The following is a 19,580-nucleotide window of genomic DNA, read 5'->3' as shown; positions in this document are numbered from 1 at the left end:
ATTTTTTTGCTTCGCCTAAAAATGACGCATATGGGGATGGGAGTAGCCGCTGATTTAGTGGGTGCGGCCGTGTTTGGGCTCCCTGTGGCGAGATGATAAAACAATATATAGAAAAAATTAGATGAGAAAGAAAGAATAAATGTAATGAAAGAGACAAAGAAGAAAGAAAAAATAAAAAACTAATGGGAATACAGAGACTGCCACGGTAAAACAAATAGAAAGTGAACGAGGAAAATATTTATATAGAACACCAATCAGAACACCAATAGGTCAAATTATATTTCCGCAAGCAGTTTGTATGAATTATTTATATTTTTTTCCTTCGTAGCATTCAAAATGAAGTCTTATTGCATTGTAGAGAGGTCTCCATGCAACTCAACCTCCCCAGTTACAAATGTAGCAGCCAGAGACGCCGCATGGGCTACTAATTGATTATCGCACAGGCAACCCAAACAAGGTTCCTGTGTATATGGATTATTTAACAAATTTCCAATGGTTTAGCGTGCTATGTCGTTTTATTTACCCTGATATTTAAAGCTTTATTTATTTATTTATAAATATGGCTTCGTGCGAGTGTGATTCGTAATTTGTTGACGTAATTTGCTGGTAAGTCCCGTTATTTACCACGGTTCTTGACCAATCAGAAAGCGAGAAATTAAGATTTGTGGTTAAAAAAGCTATTGGAGTTATGATGAAGATATGTCACTAAAAAATTTGCTTCAGTCGTTACTTGCACCATCTTCAGTCTTCTGGCGACGTTTCAGCGTGATTTAGGACCGTTAAGTGATTTTTTTGTTTCAAATCTGCTCTTCTCCACCTAAAAATGGGAAGTTAAGCTTGGAAACTTAGCAACCATCATATCGACCGTATAGTGATTGTCATTACGAACTGTTACGTTGCTCTGAGTGTTTATGCTGCAAGTCTGGAACATGTTATAGCATGTATGTCACGGGCTAAACTGATTGTACCACTTATAATATTCGCTTTCAGTGTCAGAATAAGCCTGTCTCGAGGGCAAGTAGTTTTTCCTTTCGTTGCATAAAAACCAGTGTACGCCTACCATTGCATCACAACCAGTTTTACAGTCTTGTGAGGATGAAGCATATTGCAGTCTTATCGATTCTTTTGGTGTATGCCAGTGTGGTTGAGGTAAGCGCTCAAGGTAAGCATCAGTCTACACTTGTCCGCTATAATATCATCTATCTTCTACATCTGCATGCCTCTCCCCATCTCTCTCCCTCTCCCCGCTCTCTCTCAAACTATTTAATGACAGATATACATATGTGTGTATAACGTATATATATGCAGATGAGGCCATTGTCACCCCAAGGGGCTTAAAGAATCCATCGCTAGTACTGCCTTGGCAAAAACAAAGTGTTATTCTATTAAATGACGAAACCATTTGCCACTCTATAATAATTATAACCTGCATGGACAAGAATAGCCACTGTTTTTAGCTGCTTGTCTGCATCTCAAGCTATCTGACAGTCACTTCAAACTTAAGTGCTTCATATAACTATATTTTTAAGGAAAAACGCACGGTATTGGATTTCTCTGTAGCATGTCTAGTCGTATGGAAATCTAATCGATGCGGCTTAAGTAGAACCAATAGCGCAGCGCAACCGTGATGTCATAAAAACAAAGACAAAGGCGAAATTCGGACAAACAAACTTACAAGTTTACTTTCAGCAGATAATTTTCACAGCCGATCACAGTTGATCTTAGTTTACATGGGTTATTTTTGTAACTTTAAGTAAAAATAATAAAATCGGTTCGTATAATCCTCGTAGCGGTTAAACAGAATGCAATGTTTGTCCGAATCTTCAAGGTAGTTTTAGAATCAGTGCGCTGCGCTATTCTTGGAGTGCAACCACTAGAATATCAAAATCCCTCGAGACATAAATAACAGTGGTTGATTTAACAAGAAAAGCTAATGAGGAATGCTTAGTCGTCAACATTGCGGCCATGACGTAACATGCACCCCAAGAATGGGTTTTTTCAAGACAATATGATAGTTATTTCATATCGTAATGTAATTAATCATTGCGTGTTCCAGGAGGCAATTTTTGAAAGTTTAAATTTGAAGATCTCATCTATAAGAAAAATAATAGCACGTATTGGAAAATGTTGAAATTAGTATCAATAAAGCAGTTGAAATCCAGTCCTTTCTAAGCCATTCGGAACCTGCTTTTTGATTATCCCATAGTAATAGAGTACCTCTTTTGTAAGATTAGGTTTAAGGATCAATTCTCTTTGAAATACAACTCTATGGAGTGTCTCCATCATTTGCATTACGCTTTATGATTGGTCTAAAAAACAATACATTATAAAATGACAATACGCAATAGATTTGGAGTAAGAATCGCAGTGAAAGCACTTCTTTTCTTAGGTTAGATTTAGGTTGCAATTGTTTGGAAGACTAAATCTATTGTATATTGTCATCGTAATCCTTTGTATTGTCAAAATCGTCTATCTTCATAACTTTTATTAGAATGTTAAAACTCCTCTGAGAATTCCAAGATAATAGTTAAGCTTAGCATAAGAAAAAAGCAACCGGAGGGGATTCTGGCAGTGAAGGTATAAAAAGTAATCAGTCAGAGAAATCAGCTGTTTTGAGGCAAGATTTCCGTTCGTTGTATCAAAACAAGCGTACAATTCCATCACAACCTTAGTCAATTTTTACAGTCTCGAGAGTATGAAGCAAATTTTGGTCTTCGCGATTCTTTTGGTGTATGCCATCGTAGTTGAGATAAGTGCTGAAGAAGGTAGGTAAAAGTGGCTTGCACTAATCTAGTCTCGTCTCTACTTGATCATCTATCTTGTCAGCAACCAAACTTTCACCAAGCTTTTTTGGAAAAGCTTTTATATGCATATAGAATCATTGGACTCCAAAATGATTGTCATACGTAGGATCAATCGCTATTCTGCTTTGGAAAAACAAAGTGGTTTAGGTTATTAATGATGCGCGGAGTCCATTTGGCACACTGTGAATAATCATGACCTTAGTCGGACTAGAATAGAATGCTCATTTTTAGCGGCGAGTTTGCTTCCAGAAAAAGATTCGATTAAATCTGATCGATTCAGTTGAGCTATATTTACGACTAATTATTCGCAGTTCTAAGCCAGGAATGCTAGTATATTGAAGCCGTGTAGTTTCTTGAAGCATGAGTAATCAAGAGTGGAGCTAGTAGCGGTGCGTAGCGCAGTAGCCTTTCACCCTGGGGTCTCGGCTTAGCATCACCATAGCTAATGGAGCTCCATTAAGTATGGCATCACATATGAGTAGAGTTTGTTAGTTCTCTCCCTTGACTCAAAGGTTTTTCTCCGTCTTTCCTGAAAATTACAGAATATCCCGCAAATCAAAAGCAAACATTTAATAACGATGACTATTGTTGTATGGCTTGTTCTACAAATATTTCAGTATAATTTTCATCAAAGTTAAAGTAATATAATTTTTTTCATGTCTTTTAGTTACGGTAATGTGTCACATGGAACCAAACAGAGTACCACCGAGTAACGTCAAGTCCACAGTGACAGGAACCGTCAAGCTTTCGCAGCAGGTAAAACCATTTTAATGTCCCTTTACTGTACGTAATGAAATCCATAATTTTATCTTCGCGCGCGCACGGAAAGTATGAAGGGACAACGGAAAATACGAAGGGACGGCGTAAGGGACAAAGGCGTAAATTCGGTAACATTATACATAACGCAGTTTTGTATAGCCTGTAGTCGTAAGTACGTAAGTCGTAAGTGATGCGGTTGGATGAATTACAGCATGTCTTACTTGAAGTACGTAACGTATGTTTCCCTCCCATAAAACCATTCTGCTGCGGTGATAACGATAAATGAACCCACTTTCTTAATTTTTCTTGGATTCCGCGTGTACATTTTGTTGTTTCATTGCATTTTTTCTCTTGTGCATAAGGCAAATACTGTTTTGATATTGATTGTCGTGAAATCCGTAGAAAAAAGTAGAATAACTTTTAAGTACTTTAATTTTTCGAAAGAAACTACAGCAGAAAACCAAGACAACGCTTGGTATAAGATCCCCTTAGTGATCAGCTGCAACGCACTTTATTTGAATCGTATCATGTAACGGACAAGTGTACGAGAAAATTTGACAGGAGAGAATTGACCACTGCTTGCGTCATTAATAGACCTCTTCACCTTCGTATGAAAATTGCCCATTTCAGACCACGTGACATTCCCTTGAGAACTGTTCTTTTATGACGAACATGTTAAAATATTTACACATGAAAGAATCAACTCCCAAGAGTGGCGTCACATGGTCTGAAATGTGAACAAACGAAGCTGAAGAGGTATATTACTAACTTAAAAGGTTGGATGCTAACAAACATGCGCATTTTTTCAGTCTTCTTCAGCTCAAACCAAATTCACTGTAAAATTAAATGGCTTGCCACCTTACAGTGTGCATGGATTCCATGTGCACAACTATGGGGACATCATCTCAAACGGTAATTATCACCACTGACCTATTTTTCAATGTTTTGTTCATGATGACTTATTTAGTCTGCGCTTTTTCTTCAACCCTTTCTTTTTCTTTCACTTCTCTCGCCCTTTTATTTGGAACACCAATGTGTTGTTCTATGCTCCTTTGATCTCAAAAACTAGGTTTTAGACGTGCATTTCTCTTCGGTGAACCCCGATCAAGTCATTTACCATAGTTTTAGTTGGAACTTAGGACCTTCTGAACGCTTTATTTTTTTGACAGGTTGTCAGAGTTGTGGTTCTCACTACAATCCTTTTAATGCTACACACGGCGGACCTCGCGATCGAATACGGTAAGTCGGGCTACTGGACAAAGGAATTTCGTTAATAATATGACCATAAAAAATTCTCGATTGTGATTGGTGGTCTGCTACTCGTTTAATTTTTTGAAATCACTGTGCAACAAAGAGAAATCACTGTGCAAAAAAAAAAAAAAAAAAAAAAATCAAAATTGTTTTTGATGGTCTTATTATTATTATAACTCCGGCAGTGTTAAATAAACTACGCTGCAATCTTAAATACAAGCACTGAAGATGAATGTACCACACTTTTTACCATGCAGGCGCCATCTTTTCTATAAGAGATTTTTCGACCTTACAGCTTTCATAAAGATCATACGTTCCCGAAAATGACATTCGACAGCGAGTGTCGAGGATGCATTGCTTTAGTATCTGTACATGTGAGCGAAGGTAATGGGTAATGTAACTTTTAATAGCTAATCTGTCCGTATGTTATTCTACAGACACGTTGGTGACCTTGGCAACTTGATGTCTGACGACAATGGCAGAATTGAGGCAGAGTTCACCGACTCTTTGGTGTCTCTTCAAGGAAATTATTCTGTAATTGGTCGCTCCATCGTGGTAAGAAACAACTGAACCGAATATAGAAAGTACATGTATCGAAAAATAATTGAAAAAGGGAAGAAAGAAAGGAGAAAAAAAAACCACATTTTGCTGATACGAAAGTTTCTCAGTTCTATCCACAGGCAGCCCAAGCAATATGCGGTCGTTGTGTACAATAGCCCCCTTCACAGTTTCCTTCGCCATCTTGAAAGGTAAAGGTAAAGGTATTCACATGCCTTTGCATCGAAGCGAGAAGAACGGTGAGCTTGCAATGATAGAGACATGTGAATAATTGTTCAAGGTGTTAAAAAAGGTCTCTATCATTGCAAGCTCACCGTTCGTCTCGCTTCGATGCAAAGGCACGGCTACCTTTCAAGATGCCGCAGGGAACTGTGAAGGGGACTATTTACTGTAAATGTACGTGGTGTTGATATACTGTATTTACTGGTGTTCTTTCTAACAACAGTTACACGCCAAGAGAGATGACTTAGGAAGAGGTAAAGGAGCAGCAAGAAAAGAGAGCTTAAAGACTGGTAATGCTGGAGCACGTCTTGGATGTTGCGCAATTGTCTACGCAGCGCCGCCAGCTCCCTCAAACTAGTCCAATGAAGAAACACAGGTTGCAATTACCCGCTGTACGATCTACGCTCTACGCTCTACGACATAGGCATGGAAATAAATATAATTGCTAACCCATGTGATGAATAAATGTATCAGTTAGAATAGCTACATCAATCGTGTCCCTTCCCACTAGGCTAGGGAGGGATTTAAGAAATAAATCTGTCTTCCATACTTGAAGAATTCTAATATTTGTACTAATGGATTTTAGCCATTGTGAAAGCGTTGAATTGTGTTACTTTGTAAACCAGTTAAACAAGAAATATAACCATAGTAAATAAAACAAAAACAACAAATGTTAAGTTTCTCTACTTTCTGACTTCGTGATGACCATCGACGGTCTATTCTCGTAAATCCAGTAATGTAAACTAGACTTCGCTCTCAACAAATAAATAACTCTGTCGGCCTTATAAGATAATTTTAGTGAGCCTGTTATTTTTACTAAAGCTCAAATTTTTCATTTTCCGGAAGAGTTTCGGTGCTCGCTTATTGTCCTTTCTTATTGCTTGAACCGATATTTGCCATTTCCCCGCCTTTTTTCCTTGGCATGCGTAGAATTTCCATAAATTCTTGTCCTAAATGATAAGGCTGCTATTTTCCCGCCATTTTTTCTGGTCAAGCGTGAAAGTTTCTAAATGCTTGCATTAAATGCATGGTAAGGTAACTGGAATGGATGTTTGCCATTTTCCCGTTAATTTTCTGGACATGCGCAGTAGGTTTTCTCGACGCTTCTACTCGGCGCACATTCTTGGCGTCTCTCGTGCGCTTAGTAAATGTATCATCCAAATTGATAGGAAAATTCTACGTAAACGATTTCCTGTTAAAGTTATCTCTTGTGCTGTTCTGTGATAAAATTAATTCTTCGCTCAAGCCATTCACTTTCTTTATTCATTTCGTGGTTTTTGAAGAAATCTAAAAGCTAAGTTGAACAACCAAAGGAACAAAAATTAGAAAGAGAATAAAATCTGTTTTTACTCTCGTATATTGTCCTTGTTCTTTGACTTTTTTGATGGAAGAGGGAGGATGGAAAGAAGCGGGATCTTTCTGTGGTTTCCTTGACAACCAAGTCATAACTCTCCATTCAATGTTATATGACTTTTGCTTCTCATTTTTAAACAATAAAAAGGAATAGCCCGAATCTAAACTCATATGGATGAGTGGTACATACCTTTCTATATCTTTGGAGAATATCAAAGCCACACAGACGTTGTAATTTGTGAAGATCAACGGGACATAAAAATATTGGTTGAGCTAAGAAAAAATTAAAGGAAAAAGCCATTTAAACGATCTACGGGTTTTTTGTGCACACACACACACACACACAGCGATAAGTTGCTTATAACATTGAAGTCATATAGCAAATGAGAGAGTGTGTGTAACTTGGCAATAGACCTTATTCGTCATTGTGCAATGTCTTCCCATTTCAGACCACATGTCATTCCCTAGAGTATCATTTCTTTGTTTGAGGGTTGTGCAAGAGAAGACACATGAATTGACGACTCTTCAAACTCCAGTGTATGTGGTCTTAGCCTCGAATCCAGAAGCTGTTTGTTTTGTTATTCTAATTTCGGCTTTGGTTTACCGACCTCAGAAGTCCGCATACATCGTAGTTTCTAAAAAGTGTTGTCAATATGGAAAAAACTCAAATAAAGAATCTTATTGTCGAGAAAATGTAGAAAGAAAGTGGTGTGTAATGGAGAAACATTGCACCAAGATGAAGAACGTCAATTGCTCTGCCAGCTGAACGAACGACATATCAGAAGTTTCGCGGTCCCCCCTGTAATCTCAGTTGTGTAATTTCAGCTTTTGACACCCTTAGACGAGAATGTAGTTGGGCAAAGTGAATTTCTGAAATACGACGATGTTACGATGGTGGACGTATTCATTTGACATTTAACTTAAATGCCGCACGTGGGGATGCGTGACATTAACTTACCAAAATCTTCTTGCAGATGTCCTGAACCATTCATACAACAAGAGTACCAGATGCAATGATCAACACCAAAAATATGAGCTATCTCATGCACTAATAACTTGCAGCTTCTCTGAAACAAATTTACGTTACAGTCAATGTTACGTTTATGTATTGACTCATGAAGCAGTGTTTATAAAGACTTCTTCAAAATTCTTTGGGCTTATCATTGTTTCTTATCTTTATCAATATTCGAGGTATAACGCGCGCTGATCATCGATTGCTGGCTACCGTGTTTATATTATGGGGCAGAGACACGCTCGCGCAAAATCGTTCGTTGAAAAATATTTCATAAAAGCAGTACAAAATATTTGAGATATAACGCGCGCGCTGATTGGCTGGCTACCGTGTTTACATCAGAGGACAGAGACACGCTCGCGCAAAATAATTCAAAAATATTTTATAAAAGCAATATTAAAACGGCTGCTTATGTCTCTGTACTGTGATATCAACACTCTGGGAGCTGTAGAGCACTCGAGAAGTAAGAGAAATACTCGGCTCGTGTTACTAAGCTTGCTTCCCTTGTGCTCTACAGCTCCCAGCATGATTATATCACGATAAAGAGGCATGCGCGCGCGTTTTATAATCCTTAATTAGATATCAAAAGATACATTTGCAAAATTTTTGTAATGTATTATGACCAATGTGAAAATGGCAATTTTTTCATGTTGAAATACCTGTAGCATTAGTGATCTCTTTTCTTCGGGTTTGTATTCTTCGCTGTCTTGTATATCATACCAGAACTCTTTGGAAAAAGAAAGACCTGGATCGTATCTTGCAAAGCTGAAAACCTGAAAAGTTAATGGAAAACTACAACTCATATGTCGTTTTTCGTATCGATCCTGGATAATTGATTCCAATTACCATCATAATGCAGTACTCAGTAGCGTATCATAAGGCAACTCAATCATCATGGTCATCATCACTAAAAACATCATCACAGTCATCATCATATCATCATCATCCCATCAATCATCTACATATAATCATCATCAACACCATCATCATCATTATCATCCTAATCATCTAGATATTATCATCATCAACAACATCATCATCACTAAAAACATCACCATCATCATTATCATCAAGACATCATCGTCATCATTATCAACATCATCAGCATGATTGCCATTATCAAGATATTACCATCATCGACATCATCATCATCATTATCCTCCCAATCATCTAATTATCATCATCAACATCATCATCACTAAAAACATCATCACCATCATCATTATCATCAAGACATTATCGTTATCATCATCAACATCATCAACATGATGACCATTATCAAGATATTACCATCATCAACATCATCATCATCATTATCATCACTAAAACATCATCAACATCATCAAATTATCAAAACATCATCATCATCATCATCATCATGATCAACAACTTAATCATCATCATCATCACCTTCATCATCATCATCATCAAATCACCACTGGACCCAAGGTTATCCATCTACATATATCACCATCATCGTCATCAAATCATCATTATTTGCATCATTATCATAAAGGCTGCTTGACTTACAGCAACTTTGTGGTTTCCATATGCCATTCCAGCAACAAACAGATCAGTATGGTCTTGATACAAGTCAACCATCATCAGACCAATAAAACAGAGAGCAGAAGAAGGGATGTTATTCCTCAGGGTCTTCAATATACTGTCAATATTTAGTTGGATTCTACCTATTGGAGAGATTTAAACACATGAGAATGACACTGGAATCCATATGCTTTAAGGATAAAACTTCAAATGTTTTCAAACCCTGAAACAGCCTAGACAGCACTGATCTTAGTTAGGGCATGGCTAAATCACAGATGGAACCATAAAACAACCTCTGGGCTGATCACAAAGTCAGAGCATGGCTAACACACAGATCAAACCCTGAAGCAACCTCTGGGCTGATCTAAGTCAGGGCATTACCAGCACTTTTATCTAGATTGGGGTCCCCATGGTTGCTTCATTCAGGAATGATAGCCAGAGTCAAAGCTGAGTGCAACATGACTTTCTCTACTATTGCTTGTCCAGTGCACATTGTTAACTCATAAGACTCACCATTCCTATGCCATCTATGCTCTAGTTCCTTGGATTTGGATGCAATACGAGAGCTTTTTCTTCTTTTTGTAGGTAGCTCACTTTTGCTATCATTTTTATCCCCAGATCCATGCCAGTAGGCTGGTCCATCTGTCAATAAAATACTATCCATCAAATCTGAAATAATGCTCCTGAGAATGCTGCCAAAGGAATTATCACTGTTACTAGTATATAGACCTTTAGCATCAGGTTTGCCACTAACCACTAGGGATCAGGGCCAGAAACATGCCCGCAAACACAGAGAAACACTCAGCATTAATAAAATCCAATATGGCTGCTTTTTCAGCAACATCTTTATTATGACTCCTTGCTAAATGTCAAAAGTTTGACGGAAAATGCCTTACGCGGAACTACGGTTTAAGGTTTGTGGTACTTAGCAAGAATGTCATGCTGAAGGTCTCTACCTATTTAGAAATGGGTGTGTTGAGTTGAAGTGGTGCAAATATGGCTGTGTAAAGAGATGCTAAAAATGGGGAGTCAATTGAGAAATGATTGGATGGAGGTTGGGAATTGGATAGAGGTGATTAGCAATAAGTGTGTCTGTCTGTCTGTCTGTGAAATAAATCTATACCCACCATCTTTGTTATATAATATGTTAATGACAAGGATATGCTGATGGAAGGCAGACATTTCTTTCTAAAATGGGACAACTCAAGTAATCCCTGAATCGAACCCTTGCATGTGACGTCAAAGCAGCTCACTTTGAAGGACAAAACAAAATAATTTCAATCTCCTGGGTATTGGAAACCCGGGGGGGGGGGGGGTACTCCCATATATGGACTGTACGGGGATGATCCGCTGAACAGGGTATGGTTTTTCGAGCTTCTTGTCATAAACAGGGTATGCAATTTCACTCAAGTTCCAATTTCTTCTTGAGTTTCCGGTCATAGTCAGGGTTTCTACTTTCGTATTGACCGAAACTGGTTATTATGGTCATAAAAAAAAACGATACGCAGGATGACATGATAATTCAAACAGGAACTCAGTGCAATAAATTATATCTTTTGTCATAAACAGGGTCCACAAATTTGAGTTTTTATGTCATAAACAGGGTACCCCTTTCAGAATCCCAGCGGAACACCCCTACCAAAATTCTGGCGGAGTACCCCCCCCCCCCCCCCCCGGGTTGGAAACCTATTGTTACGTCCTCGAAATTGAACTGCATTCCGACATGGCGCAAGGGTCTATAAACGTTTTACTTTCATGTGATGCCAAGTCAAGGAATCGATCTCATACATTATTTTGTTTGGAGAAGGTGAAAACAGTAAACAACAAGGGTGCTCATTATAGTGGTCATGGCCTCTCTCCACCAGGGGGGAGGGGTAAGAGCATATCTAAGATTTTTTTCAATATTATTCCTATACCTTTTTCTTTAGGAAGTTCCAAGCGTACTTTAGGGAGCACAACAACTGGTATATTATAAAAATCATCGGCGTACTTTGCTAGCTCGTCGATATTCGGGCTAAAACTCTCGTCAAACTCTCCCAAGGGCTGAAGAAATATTTTGCCATCGGGGTATTTCTCTTGAATTGTCTTTCCTTCTGGAATAAACTTTGCTCTATAGTCAGAACTCTTCCTTGAAGAAAGCAAAGGACAAGTTGAGAGAAAACTTTTGAAGTTTTGTCCTTTCTCGCAATACTGAGCCAACCAGTCGTCTATCGAAGTCGGTGAAGGAACGGGTTGAAAAAATATATTTTCATCACTTAATTGGTATTCTCTAAGAGATTTTTCACTTTCTAGGAGTCCTGCAGCTTGTTTGCTTTGCTTTTCGGTTGGTCTTCGGAAGTCTGAAGCAAAAGGAATACTCGTTTCGGATTGTTTTCTTTTTCTTTGTTTTTTACTTCGAGACGCCATTTTGAAAACTGAATGATCAAGAAAGCTAAGACAGACTGGATATGTAACGCAATGTATTAATGTGTGTCACGCGTTCATGGAATACAGAAATTTTGCACACCTCACACTAAAGTTAGATACTTAAGAAGTTTATCGAGGAAATAAAACTGACAAAATAAGGAGAGGAAGAAAAGAAAGAAAGAAAGACAGGCGGGCAGACAAACAGACAGACAGACATAAAGGAAGGAAGGGTGGAAGGCAGGAAGCAAGGATGGATGGAAGCAAGGAAGCATGCAATGAAGCAAGGAAGGAAGGAAGCAAGGAAGCAAGGAAGCAAGGAAGCAAGGAAGCAAGGAAGCAAGGAAGCAAGGAAGCAAGGAAGCAAGGAAGCAAGGAAGCAAGGAAGCAAGCAAGCAAGCAAGCAAGGAAGCAAGCAAGGAAGGAAGCAAGGAAGCAAGGAAGCAAGGAAGCAAGGAAGCAAGCAAGCAAGCAAGCAAGCAAGCAAGCAAGCAAGGAAGCAAGGAAGCAAGGAAGCAAGGAAGCAAGCAAGCAAGCAAGCAAGGAAGCAAGGAAGCAAGGAAGCAAGGAAGCAAGGAAGCAAGGAAGCAAGGAAGCAAGGAATCAAGCAAGCAAGGAATCAAGGAAGCAAGGAAGCAAGGAAGCAAGCAATCAAGGAAGCAAGCAAGCAAGCAAGCAAGCAAGCAAGCAAGCAAGCAAGCAAGCAAGCAAGCAAGCAAGGAAGCAAGCAAGCAAGCAAGCAAGCAAGGAAGCAAGGAAGCAAGCAAGCAAGCAAGCAAGCAAGCAAGCAAGCAAGCAAGCAAGCAAGCAAGCAAGGAAGCAAGGAAGCAAGGAAGCAAGGAAGCAAGGAAGCAAGGAAGCAAGGAAGCAAGGAAGCAAGGAAGCAAGGAAGCAAGGAAGCAAGGAAGCAAGGAAGCAAGGAAGCAAGGAAGCAAGGAAGCAAGGAAGCAAGGAAGCAAGCAAGCAAGCAAGCAAGCAAGCAAGCAAGGAAGCAAGCAATCAAGGAAGCAAGCAAGCAAGCAAGCAAGCAAGCAAGCAAGGAATATCTCAGAATATCTTCTTCCCTTACCTTTGATCTCAGCCTTGTAGCCTCCTAGGGTCCTCTTCTGTGGTATATAATGAAGAACTGCAGTGTCCAACCCACTATCATCACACCAGCACCGCTGAGGTAAGACAACATCATGAAGTTACAACATCTCGTACGGTCAGACAGCATCCGACCAATAGTCTAGGAAAAGAGAAGCGAGCAAATTGACATGATAAGTGAAAATACTCGTCCTCTGTGCCGTCACGGTCACGGCACGACATCGATAAATTTCTCTAATCTTGATAATCTAGCATTTTCATTGACTCGGTAACGGCAGCGAGCGCGCACACTTGTCTAACTCGAAGGATATCATGAAGTCTTTTTCCTTGACTCAGAGATCTGAGAGAATTGGAGGCTGCTCCAAATATTCAAAGCGTGCATTGTCACAGCTTAATCGATCAGTATGCGAAGTGTTTTTGTTCGTGAGTTAATTTGCTTTAGAAGTTTTATTTAACTGGTAATCTTTTGGCAAGAATTAATAATCTGTGCATATTCTTATCATATTTCTATGATGTGGCATGGTTGGCATGCGCTGTACGTTATAGCGCTGTCTCTCATTGCTGCGTTTTTCATGCATGGGGTTGCGCCCTCGATTCTCGGGAGTTTTTCTGCACCCTTCGGCTTTTCACGTACCCATCGTAAAAATCAACATGTGAGTTTAGTGATGTGTTTTTGTAAATAGTTAATGTAGTGGGCATTGGCCTTTTCGCATTGCCGATAATTATTATCTTTGACATATGATGATTTAAACCTAATTAATATCGTAAACTTGATACTAACAAATCATGAATGTACTCATTAGTAGAAAAAGACTGCGCTAATGTATTTTGTCATCAAGAATGTTCAGGACTTTGTTGTTTCGCCATATTTTCCCATTCGAAGGTCAAAGCAGGTATTTTCCGGACCAAGTGGTATTACCTAATCATTCGTAATTTGTTTAACATGTGCATATGAGAATATTTATGAATATAGATACAACTCAAACAAGGAATATTATTCTCTAGGGAAAGACACGTGGTCTGAAATGGGAAAAACATTACGCCGAAGCTAATCATTTGTTTTTTTTAATGGTGCAAATAAGCGAGTGCGGTGCCCACTGACCTGCGAAGAAATAGCACGTCGTTCTTGGGTTTCCGCTGTTTTTATCTCTTCAGTCCATGTTCGCACAAGACACTTTACTACTCGTTGCAGCTGAAAGTCAAAATCTTCATTTCTGACGCTTTTTCTAATATGGCATTTTTGCAGTGTACTCGTTACAGCTTGTTTAGCAGGTTTTATCGTCTTAGAATTGGTGCATGTATTTTTTGAGAGACCTAGAGTTGACCTAGAATGAAAATATTTCTAAGCAGAAAATAACCACACTAAACAAAATAAATAGTGAATAGTGCAATAAATGATCTTTTTTCACTTTTGAGGTTCAAGACAGAGTCGATCTATAGTGGGAAAAAATATGCTACATCTCATTGCGATGACCTTCACTTTTAAAGTCGTCCGTCGCCAGCTCCTCCCTCTTTGATCCCCGGCCCTCATGAAAGCGTACCACTTAGGTTGCCTGCGTAAGGTTACATCAAGTAACATTTTGCATTTTTTTCAATCAAAGCTGCTGCAAAACTCACATTTTGCTGCGTTCGCAGATTGGAAAATCGAAATTCAAATCATTCAAACTTGGCAGGCACCACATCAGGATCCAGTAAAATAAACTCATCTGAAAAAATAAATATATACAAGATGTAGAAATTAAAATTTAAGCTTTGGAAAATTTTTTAAAACGAGAAATTGAGAATCTAAAAGTGCCCAGCGAAAATAAAAATGGTTAGTGTTTCGATAAGATATAATAAATATTGTCAAGATAAATTATCTTAAAATCCTAATATATATATATATCTATATATATGTATATGTATATACTTGCCATGGTTGATGATTCTTCAATTTTCTTGCAAAAAACGGTGTTAAATAAAAGTTGTCAGCCTATATAATAATATGTATAAGCTAATTCTACACTCAAAGACTTCAATTGCATTGTTACGTCATCAGTGTAGTGCCCAGTCATTTATTCTTGCTCGCGCGCGGAATAGGAAAAAAAAAAAAAAAGACTGACTAGCCCCAGTGAAAACCGCGCATGCCTTCACAATGCCGTATGCGTGCCTTGCCGTGACCGTGGCGGCGATGTTTTCTAGACTTTTAATTGGCTGATTGCTTTCTTGCGCAATGTGATTGGACTGGCAGTGCCGTGATCTTGGCGCGAGCATGTCCAAGCCATGTTCGTGCGGTGTTCCGAGCATTTGGATGCAGAGTAAATTCTCGTGCAATTTGATTGGTGTGGCGTATGCCATGCCCTGTCACTACCGGGTTTGTGCCGCGCGCTTTTCACACTCATACGAAAACTGCTCTACCAAAGCTTCTTTGTCGCATACCACTTGTACCAAATCATCACTACTCGCTCGTCATTTTGTTGAACTGCGATACCATTTGCTAGCCGCGGAATGCTATGGTTATTCTCCTTATGAAGCGCCGCATGTTGGATCTCGATGAATAATAAATGGCACCAGTAGGGATGCGCATTAAGTGCCCAACTAGTTCGCTGCTATTACCCTATCCTTGACGGATAATCTAATTACGATAATGAAGATGAACTATCTTCCAAGGTCACTATCTTTCCAGACCGTGTTAATGGAGAAGAATAATAATGTTTTTTTAATGTTTATTACCATAAGTGTTTCTTGGGTTAACAAAAGAAACGAGATTGGTAAATAGAATGCGTGACAAATGCGATGTAATAAAAATAATGCTTTATTTAGACATCGTATCTACATCATTAAATATATATACACTTCATGAGAGCCGTGTAAATGTGTACTTTTTACTTTCGAATACAGCTACTTTTCTACTTAAAATTTCCTGACGACAGAAGAGTCACTTAAGATTTCCTGACGACAGAAGAGTCACGACATAATTTGGCGGGTGTTTGTGTTTCAGTTTACCGGGTCAATAATATCTATGAGTTATTCCTCGAGCGAAGAGGCAAAAAGCTTACTTTTTAAGTTATGACTAAACAAACAAACAAATCGCTTGTTGCATCTTTCTTTATTTCGTACGAAAAGGAATAATATTTGATCCCAAAATATTTTTACCTTTTAAAAACAGAGTTTAGATTTCCTAGTTCCATTCATATCTTGCTTTTGCAACTCGTTTTCTTTCTTTCTTTTCTTTTTTTTTCTTTTTCTCCCCTACTGAGCTACAAGCTTAATTTAAGCGTTTCATATTGAATGTCAAAGACTTGTTCTTCCGCTTCAAAAGTTTTGAACCTACCGAAGGAAAATCGGTAAATATATATGCACTTTCGTTCAATAAAATTTAAGAATGAATACTTGGTTATTGCATTTTTGATGTGTTGAACTTAAGAACAGGCAATATATGATTTACCACCAGTAGTTTGCGCCCAGTTCGCGACTCCAGAACGATGTGGCAACAATCATTTGTTTACTTTTAAAGCGCAGGGCAAATTAACATGTGTAACGCTTTTTTTTAATTAGATTAAAAAGACATTACCGGACCTTCCGGACTGGTTTGATTACAAAAAAAAAACACAAAAAAAAACGAGGTTTTGTCTAGTATATATATAAACAGGGTATGCATTAATGTTTGAACTCAAGATCTCTATCTGAAGGGTCACTGACAAACTGGTCGCGCGTATAATAAATTGTCAAGATAAACTGAGAGGTTTTGGAACCTTTGTACAAACATATTTGAGATTTGTATCCTTGGTGCTAAGGACTAATTTGTACTGAAAATGCCAACACTTGTTTGCTCAAAGGCCTAAAAACAGATCATACTTATTATTCATCTCAAGTGTAGAAAAAACCCTAGGGTTTTGTGTCTTTGACCTAAGCTTGGCTTAGAAGGATAAGCGCTTCGTATCTACCTGTCTGTCAACCGTTTCTTCGGGATTTCAATGCACTGGGGAAAAAATACATACAGGGATGTCTGCTATTTTCTAAATCAAAGGACACATCTAAGGAAAAAAGGAAAAAATTCATGCAGATCAACTGTTCTTTACAGACACGAGTCAGTGGACAGTGATTGGCAACCTCTTCCAAATCTAAACTAAAAAACGTTCTACAGTATAGAATGAAAAAGAGTGCATCCGCTAAATCTGGAGTCTAATTCTAAACAGATTTTGGCTTCATCGCAAGAGGGTGATATCCGTAAATAGTTAAAATTATCAGGAAACCTTTCTTCGGTTCTTAGCGGTGTGTTTGTCTTCACCGCGATTCTATAGTTACATATGTAAGTATGTGAGCTAACGATACAAACAGACCAGGCATTTGTGATATAGCTTGCGTGCTGTAAGCTGGTAATGGTAAGATTTAAAGAGAAGCTGTACCAGACAAAGAGAAGTGTCGAAAGCGAAACGTCATCTGCAATACTTTGCCAAGCACTATACAGACGGAATTGCCTTGCAAGGTAAGAAGCTCGTAGTCTCAGTTGCTGCAAACGTAAGCATTGTAGAGTTCAACGACGAATACGATTAACATCGTTTATCAATAACTAAAAGCCCTGAAGAAAAAAAAAACATTGATGCCATCTATTAACGGCGAAGGAAAATCACCCCAATCATTTTAGCGCTTGCAGACTTATACACGGCGATAAAGCTACGAGCTACGACCTCACCATCATGGAGTCCAAAAGCGATTTAAATGCATCCGCTCCAACAAATCATACAGCTGATTTTCCAAGTCTCGGTGAATCGGTAGAGTTCAGATCAATCAAAATCAGTTTCTACTTTTTGATTCTGTTTGGTAGCATCTTTGGGAATGGAATGGTTGCGTATGTCATTTGTTCCACAAGAAAAATGCGCACCTCATCAAACTATCTTATTCTGAACCTGGCTATATGTGACATCTTGACTCCTGTTATTAGCATACCGTTTGATTTTGTACTTGAGGACAACGGCTACGTTTGGCTTTACGGTGGATTTTTGTGCAAGACTCTATGGCCTGCAGCCACCATGACAGCAACTTCATCAGCCTTAACACTGGCGTTGATATCGTTCGACCGATACCGATTGATCATGCATCCTTTTAAGCCTCGTTTGACTTCTAAAGTTATCAAAATTGCAATCATTTGTATTCATATCTTTGCAGCAATTGTAGTTTCACCTTATGCAAGTATGTTGGAGTTGCAGAATGGTTCGTGCTCAGAGGTATGGCCTAATGTTTATAGAAAATGCTACACTGTTGTTTTATTCCTTGTGCAATATGGGATCCCTCTTCCATTTATGGTCAGGATGTACTACCTAGCATTGAAGAATCTCTACAAATCAACCCGCAAAACGTCTATTATGCAAGCGCCGTTCATCGACTTTAGCAAAGATCAAAAAAAGAAGAGTAGAAAAGAGAGGAATGAAAATGCAAATAGAAAAAGGAGATACAGCGAGAGCCAACTAAAAGAAAACCAGTCCAATAAAAAAGCAACGAAAATGTTCATTACAATAGTAACGATTTTTGCTATATTCATGCTTCCAAACCAACTTGTATGGCTTTGGGCAGACTTTGGAGATGGGTTTTCTATTCAAGGTTTCGAAAAAGCCGTCATTATCTGCTGGCTTTTTACGTATTGTAATTCGGTTTTCAACCCGGTGATTTTTACCATCTTCAGTTCCGATTATAGGAATGGTTTTAGAAGGATTCTTTCGTATTTGTACGATAAAATGAGTGGTGCACCGAACAAGGAAACCCGAAAGACATCCAATACTTCTCGATGTACGAATATCTCGGTTGCTGACGAACAAAATGGAACGACTTTACGTCTGCCCTTCGATTCTATTGAAAAAAACCTTACGTCAAAATCTGCAAAATAGCATAACATTGAGTTATCAAGCGTCTCACGAGGGAAACTTAATCATTATTTGTATATACTTTAGAGAGAATAATAGAAAAGGTTAATGAATTCCTGGTGTGAAAACTAAAATCACATTAAGGCAATAATCAAATGAAAGTTATTTTGCCTCTAGGCAATCAGTTGGGGTAAAAAAATAATATTTACATAAGTCGTTAAGATTTATGACAGTGGCACAAAAAAAGATTACCAATCCAAGGACTTAGGTTGAAGGAAATTAAATAGAATCAGATGTACGGCGGAGGAGTGAAAAATAGCAATTAGTTTACGAAATTAAAGGTTGTTTTTTTCTGGGTTTTTTTTTTTTTTCTTTTTTCTTTTCGCGTGGCGTATAGTCACACGTTGTATACTACTTAAAGTTTTCCAATTTGCCAATTCGAAATGTCGTATTGCCATTGTACCTGCACTATTCAAAAGCGAATGAATAAATTTATTCAAAAAGGAAACCTCGTCGCTTTCCTTTCCCGTAGCGGATTTACTTAGGTAATTAAAGAGGATGCTCTCAAAAGAACAAAGCTTTTAAAGTGCATAAATACTGAGGAAGACGGTTTGAAATTTCAACCTCCATGGTAGGCGAATTCCAATCGTTCAACTTTGTTTCCTAGTGAAATGTAAAATACAAGCCTTGTTTTATAAATAGTAGAAATTAAAAGGTCGAGTTAATTTGTTTTGAACGGATTGTGCT

At 38.4% G+C, this 19,580-nt stretch overlaps 3 protein-coding genes across 5 annotated transcripts; 2 read left to right on the top strand and 1 right to left on the bottom strand.

Annotated features, from left to right (window-relative positions):
* The first annotated feature begins 796 nt into the window (after positions 1–796).
* LOC116306851 (superoxide dismutase [Cu-Zn]) lies at positions 797–6,265 on the top strand. Of its 2 annotated transcripts, none has more exons than XM_031716974.2 (6): positions 797–1,162; positions 3,472–3,560; positions 4,373–4,475; positions 4,733–4,802; positions 5,252–5,369; positions 5,818–6,265. In XM_031716974.2, the coding sequence occupies exons 1-6, from the start codon at positions 1,096–1,098 to the stop codon at positions 5,950–5,952; spliced, it is 582 nt and encodes a 193-aa protein (XP_031572834.2). In that variant the 5' UTR covers positions 797–1,095; the 3' UTR covers positions 5,953–6,265. The 2 variants fall into 2 exon arrangements, with proteins under 2 accessions (XP_031572834.2, XP_031572833.2); XM_031716973.2 differs by lacking the exon at positions 797–1,162 and adding an exon at positions 2,391–2,765.
* LOC148908814 (uncharacterized) lies at positions 6,016–11,915 on the bottom strand. Of its 2 annotated transcripts, XM_089035534.1 has the most exons (7): positions 11,421–11,915; positions 10,018–10,146; positions 9,490–9,647; positions 8,619–8,732; positions 7,906–8,014; positions 7,138–7,220; positions 6,016–6,888 (listed from the first exon to the last, which is right to left on the bottom strand). In XM_089035534.1, exons 1-7 carry the CDS (start codon positions 11,908–11,910, stop codon positions 6,796–6,798), a joined length of 1,176 nt encoding a protein of 391 aa, XP_088891660.1. In that variant the 5' UTR covers positions 11,911–11,915; the 3' UTR covers positions 6,016–6,795. The 2 variants fall into 2 exon arrangements, with proteins under 2 accessions (XP_088891660.1, XP_088891661.1); XM_089035535.1 differs by lacking the exon at positions 7,906–8,014.
* A 5,746-nt stretch (positions 11,916–17,661) lies between these two features.
* LOC148908813 (neuropeptide FF receptor 2-like) lies at positions 17,662–19,475 on the top strand. The gene has a single exon (XM_089035287.1). The coding sequence runs from the start codon at positions 17,673–17,675 to the stop codon at positions 18,855–18,857; it is 1,185 nt and encodes a 394-aa protein (XP_088891413.1). The 5' UTR covers positions 17,662–17,672; the 3' UTR covers positions 18,858–19,475.
* Positions 19,476–19,580: the final 105 nt, after the last annotated feature.

The sequence above is a fragment of the Actinia tenebrosa genome, unplaced genomic scaffold (assembly GCF_029948245.1).
Source record: "Actinia tenebrosa isolate PJP-AT-01 unplaced genomic scaffold, QUT_ActTen_1.0 PGA_scaffold3__52_contigs__length_22856419, whole genome shotgun sequence".
NCBI classification, from domain to species: Eukaryota; Metazoa; Cnidaria; class Anthozoa; order Actiniaria; family Actiniidae; genus Actinia; species Actinia tenebrosa.
This window is presented reverse-complemented; position numbering and strand designations above follow the sequence as displayed.

Bases quoted from the DNA above. Each gene is read 5' to 3' on its own strand.
- LOC116306851 (XM_031716973.2), top strand. From the start codon at position 2,696: ATGAAGCAAATTTTGGTCTTCGCGATTCTTTTGGTGTATGCCATCGTA. The intron at 4,476-4,732 runs GTAATTATCACC...TTTTTTTGACAG, and splicing joins TGGGGACATCATCTCAAACG to GTTGTCAGAGTTGTGGTTCT. The intron at 4,803-5,251 runs GTAAGTCGGGCT...GTTATTCTACAG, and splicing joins GGACCTCGCGATCGAATACG to ACACGTTGGTGACCTTGGCA.
- LOC148908814 (XM_089035534.1), bottom strand. From the start codon at position 11,910: ATGGCGTCTCGAAGTAAAAAACAAAGAAAAAGAAAACAATCCGAAACG. The intron at 10,147-11,420 runs GTATAGGAATAA...TTTTATTGACAG, and splicing joins GGAACTTCCTAAAGAAAAAG to ATGGACCAGCCTACTGGCAT. The intron at 6,889-7,137 runs GTATGTACCACT...TGTTCAACTTAG, and splicing joins TTCTCCAAAGATATAGAAAG to CTTTTAGATTTCTTCAAAAA.
- LOC148908813 (XM_089035287.1), top strand. From the start codon at position 17,673: ATGGAGTCCAAAAGCGATTTAAATGCATCCGCTCCAACAAATCATACA.